The 7,267-nt window shown below is 41.3% G+C and overlaps 1 protein-coding gene across 2 annotated transcripts in view; it reads left to right on the top strand.

Annotated features, from left to right (window-relative positions):
* The window catches only part of NUDT13 (nudix hydrolase 13), a 19,423-nt gene that overhangs the window by 4,449 nt on the left and 7,707 nt on the right, over positions 1 to 7,267 (top strand). For both annotated transcript variants that reach the window (XM_044662817.1, XM_044662816.1), the window contains exons 2-4: positions 3,452 to 3,591; positions 4,434 to 4,565; positions 6,470 to 6,576. In XM_044662817.1, the coding sequence (XP_044518752.1) occupies positions 3,452 to 3,591; positions 4,434 to 4,565; positions 6,470 to 6,576 (379 nt within the window). The remainder of the gene's footprint in view (positions 1 to 3,451; positions 3,592 to 4,433; positions 4,566 to 6,469; positions 6,577 to 7,267) is intronic.

Here is a 7,267-nt window from a genome sequence, read left to right as displayed (position 1 = left end):
AAAGAAAAGAAAAGAAAAGAAAAGAAAAGAAAAGAAAAGAAAAGAAAAAAGACTGACTTGCCTAGAATCACTCAGGTAGGAAGGGTCTGAGACCAGATTTGAACCAGGACCACCCATCACTAGTCCTGGCTCTCAATCCATTGAGCTCCCTGGCTGCCCCTGAAAAGTGCTGCTTGTAAAGGGATGCCTGGTGTTATATTGGTATATGATATAGGAGGATCTCAGAGAAATGATAGTATAGATGGAGGAGGGATGATATGCCCAGGCCTAAGCTGGTTGTAGTTGGTGAGTGAGAAAGCACACTCTCCTCTCACAGACCTCTATGCAATTGTTGTTGGTATAATCTATGCCTCTCCTCCCTGACAAGCTTGGTTGGATAAGCTTGTCAATTATCCCCTTCTAACAGTTTGCCCAGGCAGGGAACCCCTGAGAGGTTGTATGGATGGTTAACCTCTTTAGGTCCCAATCTGAGGTTGGAATATTTGTTGGTAAGGGCTATTGATTAGCTATTGGATAACAGTATAATCTGACTGCGTATTGATCTCCCCTTCCCAAGGGCTTTGGTATAATCACCACTCAGGAAAGGTACTTGATAGTAAACACTGTATTTAAATCTATTAATGGGGTCAGGAAATAAGGGAATGGGATTGAGGATTTAGGAACCCTATTGCTAATTAACTAGGCTAATGATCAAGGTCTGGAGATTGCTAGGTTCAGTAGGAACTGGAGGTTCTTCAACCTCTCACTAACTCTGACCTGACTTGGCCACAGCCAAGCTAGAGATTATGGAAGGCTATTTGATGAACTTGATTGATGATATTAGTAAACTCTCTCTCAGCTCTATTAACAATGATGGCGATTGCCCTCTAGCTCTCTCAGTAAGATAACAGGTTACAGGTTTCAGGCCTACCCTTCACCCTTCACCTCCCACCTTCCCAAGTCCCTGCTCCAATCTGAGCTGGTTTGTCTTGTCACTTGGAGCATTTATAGGGCTGGGGCCAACTGCTTTTTGCCCTTGGCTCACGGCACCTGGGGACATTCCAAGGTTCTCAATTGCTGGTCCTGTCATTCAAAGTGGCATCCATCTTGTCCCAGATAATCATTTTAACCCAGGGAATCTCCAGAACCAGTCCATAGACTTCCCCTTCTCAGGAGGTTTCGACCTTGTTATTTTGTGTTATTTTATGGGTCACCAGGGCAAAGCACAAATTACACCACCTTCACCTTCCTCTCAAGCTATCAGCCTCCTAGTCTCTATTTATATCTGGGAAGCCCCAAAATGGGACGAATCTTCCTCCTTTTACATACCACCAGGCCCTTGGCTCTGAGGGCAGCACCTGGTCCCAGGGAGTGTTTGGAACCTTTTGTCCCCTTGGCAGAGCTCTTTGTGGCCACCCCTCTTCTCTTGAGGGTCCCAGACAGACTCTTTAGTTGACACTCAGTGTCAAGCCAGGCTCACCTCCTTGCGGTCTATAAGTGGCCCGGCTGCTTCAGTGCTGGCATACCTGTGGACTGATTCTCCATTGGACTGGAATTTTGGGCAGAGAACGTTCCCTGAGGACAATGAGTTCTGTGTTTGAGTTTGAACTCTGAGTCTGAGTAGGACTTAGCATAGACTGGAATGACAACCCCAGCAAAGGAGAAAGGCAGGATTGTCGAAGTCCTGTTTGTTTTTGAAGTGATAGTTTTAAAAGAGAAGAGGAAAGATTCAAGCCAACTTGCTGTGGGATTCTCTTTTTTTATCTTTTCTTTTTTCTAAATTTAATTTTATTTATTTCAAGTGATAAAAGGCTATTTTCTCTCCCTCCTACCTCCATATGCCCCACAATTAAGAAAAAAGAAAAACCAACACAAAATATGTCCCTTTCTGCACCCTGAACTAACACTTCCTTTTTTGGTGGAATCTGTTTCAGGATGCTAACTGCTTGATTTTTAGTCGTTTTTCCATTGTGTCCTGCTCTTTGTGACCCTGTTTGGGATTTCTTGGCAGAGATACTGTAGAGACGTTTTTATATGGGCTAATAAAAAATATTTGCCTTTTTGGTGGGCCTAATATGGGTACTTTTTCCTCCCATTTTCCCTGAAATAAAAGGCAAGGAATTAATAATCTCATAAGTGAGGCCCAAATTGTTCTCTTATTTTAATGTGCTATTGATTTTTTTTAATATGTATCATAAATTTGGATCAAGAACTGGCCTCCATTCCAGGAAGACCTGCATTCAAGTCCTGCCTGGGACACTTATTTGCCATATTACTAGGCAACTTCTTAAGATTAGAAGTCTCAATCTACATTGGTATCTTCACTGTTTTGAAGACACTAATAACTAATATTTTTCTAGTGCTTACTATGTGTCAGGCATGCTTTACAATTATTATCTCATTTGGTCCTCACAACAGCCCTGAGAGGTAGGTGCTATTATTAGTCCCATTTTACAGATGAGGAAACTAAGGCAGAGAGAAGTTAAATGATAATAGTTAAAATTTATATAGAGCCTACTAGGTGCTAAACACTTAACAAATATTATCTCATTTGAGCCTCACCACAGTCCTATAATATTATCTCCATTTTATAGATGAGGAAACTGAGGCAGAATGAAGTTAAATAATAATAATAATAGCTAACATTTATATAGAGCCTGCTAGATGTTAAGCCCTTCACAAATATTATCTCATTTGAGCCTCACAACAGCCCTGAGAGGTAGGTGCTATTATTAGCCCCATTTTACAGATGAGGAGCCTGAGGCAGAGAGAAGTTAAATGATAATAGCTAACATTTATATAGAGTCTACTAGTGCTAAGCACTTTGCAAACATCTCATTTGCGCCTCCCTAACAACCCTGAGAGGTAGGTCCTATTATCCCTATTTTACAGATGAGAAAACTGAAGCAAACAGAGTTTAAGTGGCTTGACGAGGGTCACACAGACAATAAATGTCTGAATCTAAATTTGAATTCAGGTCTTCTAGACTCAAGGCCAACACTCACTAAATATTTTTAGCACTAAACAAAGTCGAAATAAAAAAAAAATGAACCCTACTACGGAGGACGTTGGCTCTGTGTTCTCTTCTAAATTTGTCCAAAGTTCCTCTTCAGCTTTGTTTTCTCTGAGTAGATGAAGATTTATTTCTCATCTGCCCGAGGTCAGCCGCTACTGAGCGCACAGTATTTGCTTCTGGTTGGCATGTCTCCGGAGTGAGTAGGACTGAACTGACCCTCACCTCTCTGCTTTGAAATCTGCCTTCTGGCTGCTGTCCCAAGCCAGCCTGGTTTCTTTCTCTCCTCTAGCTCTAAAGTCTTGGCCCACTCAGGTGCACTGAAACTGCCCCACGGCTGTGCCTTTAGACATGCCCTTCAGAGATAGTCACTATTTGATGCCCATAATATTCTTGACTAGGACTGTGCAAGCAGCTGGGTGAGGTCTCGCAATGACTCATCTCTGTCCCAACCGACAGGTACCTTTTTGAACTTAAGGAAGATGATGAGGCATGTCGAAAAGCCCAGAGCTCAGGAAGGTTTTACCTTTTTCATAGCTTGGCTCCTTTGCTCCAGAAGTCTGGCAACAGATACCGGGTCCTTCCATTTAGGGCTTCAGGTAAGCTTATAAAATGGTACAAATTAGCCACAAGTCTAAACACTCTGCCATGAATTGGCGTGCCAGCTGGTGTTGAGCCTTTGCGGATTTCGGAGAAGTGGAACTCTTAAGTTGTGGGCTTGTGAGGTTTCATTCCATCCTCTAAGGATCATGGGATGTTGTTTTCCCCGATAGAATAGAAACTCCTCAAGGGCACATGGCAGGCACTTAATTAATAAATGCTTGATGAATTATAAATGATTGTGTTTTATGTCCCTAAACAATGATGAGATCCCTTGACTAGCAATTCCCAAATCACTTCTCTACCATTTCTCTTTCCCCTCCTAGATATGTTGGTGTTAATTTACATTTTTTGAAGGAAGAAAAATGTTGTGATGTTTATATGAATGTGTTGAAAGTAGAGTAGGTTTAGAGACTCTTAAATCATGGTGTTATGACATGATTCCACAGTGTACTCAAAAATATTTTCATGGAATCATGGAATATTAGTGGGAAGGAACCCTACAGGTCATCAAGTACTACTGCACCCATTTTAGAGATGAGACCACCTCCCTTCTTATTCCCCACCTACTTCTCTTCACCTACTTCTCTTTAGGGTCTTTTAATCACTGCACCCCAACTTTCCCTCCCTTATATTATAGGAGTGAGAAAATGGAAGGTGAGAGAGGAAATGACTTGTCCAAAGACACAGTCGGTGACAAGAGGCAGGACTCAAAACCAGTCATCCTAATAGCAATTCTACTGATCTGAGAAATGGAACTCCTGCTAGCTTTCTGCAGTTGTGAAGGTTTAATTATTCTTCTTGTTCTTCTCTCCTCTTTTTTTCCCCCCTATTTTCTTAGAGTTGGAAAGGATCCTGGCCAAGTTTGGACAGGGCACACAGAAGATAGAACATTCAGTCCTGATTGGCTGTTCAGATCAGCATGAAGCATGGTTTGCCTTGGATCTCGCTCTGGGAAACCCCCATTCCTCAGGTTAGGGTTGCTGCACTAGGGTTAAGGGGAACCTTAAACCCTGATGTTGGCAAAAGATTCCTATCAGGCATGCACAGACTCACAGACAGAACCTTGGAGACTATCCAATTCACCCTGAAGTTAGGAATCCTTCAATGACAACCCCACCAAGGAGGCGTCCAGCCTTTGCTTGGAGGGGGAACCCAGCCTCTTCTGGAAAACTCTAAAGGTTCAATAGTCTTTCACTGAATCATTAGATCTAAGGCTGGAAGGGAACTCTGAGGCCATTTAGTCCAACCCTTTCATTTTCAAAATGAGTAAATGGAGGGTCTGGGAAGTTAATTGACTTACTTAAGGTTACACAGGTAGTTGGGGTCAGTCAGGATTTGAACCTTTGATTCAAGTTCAGTATTTTTTTCCCACCCTACAGCATTCCTGAGAAGACCACGTCATAATGTGACAATTTTAGAAAGGACACAACTAGAAACCTCAAGGAAATTCCATTCTGTCCAATCTTTCCTCTTTCCAGGCTCACAGTACTTTGTCCACCTGGTGACCTGGAAGGGATATTTTCTTTATTTGGGTGCTTTGGCTTTTTTTTTAATGTTTAATCAAGGCATTTTATTAAGGTGCAGTTCCTTTCCCAAAACCTTCCTCTCTCTAATATCTTCCTCTCTGGCAGCAACTGCAAAAACAATTATGTAAAACCTTCTGATAAAAAGATTGATGGATCATGCCATATTCTACATGCAGCAATTAGCACAGCGCTGGGCACACAGAAGGCAGGCACCTAATAAATCTAGACTGATTGACTGACTGACCAATAGTCAGGAGGGCACCAGGTTCAACATCAGACATCTTGAACCAGCATTGACGTTTGAGTCCTGTTGTCTTCATCACAGTACATTACATGCCATAATTTGTTTAGGCATTCCCCAGTCCATAGCATGCCCAGTCCACCATGTCCGGAATGTTCTTTCTCCTCTCCTCTCTGTTTATGAGCATCCCTAGCTCCATTCGGGATGTGAGACTTTTCCAGATACCTCACTCCCCCATTCATAAATGATCTCTATCTCCTGAAATGACTTCGTATTACTTTACTTTGCAATACAACTAATCTAGCTAGCTAGCTATATGGTGAACCTCTCTATTAAAAAATGTTTTCATCTTTATAGCTCTGTTTCAGTAGCTTTTTAATAAATATTTGAATTAAATTGAATTGATGGGCACTACTTTGTTTTCAATTTTTTGTTAATACAAAGAGTTGCTACTGCGACTGTTTTGGTATATTTTGGATTCAATTTATTTAGCACTTCTTGTGTGTAGGGCTCCTATATATACTCATAATTTGTATGTATATATATGTATATATGTACATACACATAATTTTATATACATATGCGTACATTTCTTACATAGATTCATTATACAAATTGTTACATTGTTACATATATATTATTATATCAGTTAATTGGCAGATAGGTGACACAGTGGATAGAGTGCTGGGACTGGAGTCAGGAAGACCTGAGTTCAAATGTGGATTTAGACATTTACTAACTGTGTGACCTTGAGCAAGTCACTTAATAGCTCTCTGCCTCAGTTTTCTCTTCTGTAAAATAAGGATAATGAGAGCATTTCCCTCTCAGGGACACTATGAGGACAAACTAATATAATATTTGTAAAGCATTTTGCAAACCTTAAAGCACTATATAGATGCTTGTTATAATTTTATATTATATAGCCTTCTTAGTGTCATTAACTTTCTTAGGGGTATGTGCTCAGTGGTGGGATGGTTGAGTCAAAAGATAGGAGGAGCAGGTAGTCATAGTTTCTAGTTTAGAAACACTGTGCTATAACAAAATAGAGCCAGGGGCTCTTATTGTCTTCTAATTATTCTTTTCTTGTGTCTCTTATTTTTGTCCTAGGATCCTTGCAGAAATCAGAAATGGAATCTGAGCTCCAGGGGGCCTTTATTGAACTAAGGCAGGCTCTATTCCAGCTGAATGAGAAAGATGCTTCCTTGATCTCAATGGTAGAGACTTGCTTTTCCCCTTTTCTAGGGCATATTGTGGTCGGGGATGCAGAGGTGTGTGGGTGTACCTATGAGAGGGAGAAGCAGTGTTTGATCTCTTATCCGGCAGGTCGAGGACCCAGGACCGATCTTCCCACAAACCTTTTCAAAAGGAGAGTCTGAACCACATGGAGATTGCTTGTCATTCCTCCTTTTGTCCTTTAGAGAAAGTCATGCTGAGCTAGGCTGGACTTTATAGCAGACAGGTCTAGTTCTGACAACAAAATTCTCCAAATAGACTTGCTCCAGGTCAAGGAAACCTGGTTTTCACCAAAGGACAGAAAGAACCAAAAGACAGATAGAATCTGTGACACTAAGATTCAGACATGGCATACAAAATAGGCCAACGCACCTATGGGTGATGGGGAAGTAAGCATTCATCTCATTCTGAAAAGCTCTCATATTAGCAGAATAATGTTCAGAGTCAGGACAGAGCCTACTGTATAGAACTAAGACTGTGGGAAGACAAGAAAAAAAGCCCATGGAACTCCTTTGCTTTTTTCTGTCTCTCTCTTCCTTCCTTCTTTCCTTTTTTCCTCCTTCCTTCCTTCTTTCTCTTTCTTTCTTTCCTTTCTTTCTTTCTTTCTCTCTCTATTTCTTTCTTTCCTTCCTTCCTTCCTTCCTTCCTTCCTTCCTTCCTTCCTTCCTTCCT

This window comes from Gracilinanus agilis, chromosome 2 (assembly GCF_016433145.1).
Source record: "Gracilinanus agilis isolate LMUSP501 chromosome 2, AgileGrace, whole genome shotgun sequence".
Lineage (NCBI taxonomy): Eukaryota > Metazoa > Chordata > Mammalia > Didelphimorphia > Didelphidae > Gracilinanus > Gracilinanus agilis.
Note: the sequence above shows the minus strand (reverse complement) of the source record. Positions and strands in the feature narration are given on the sequence as shown.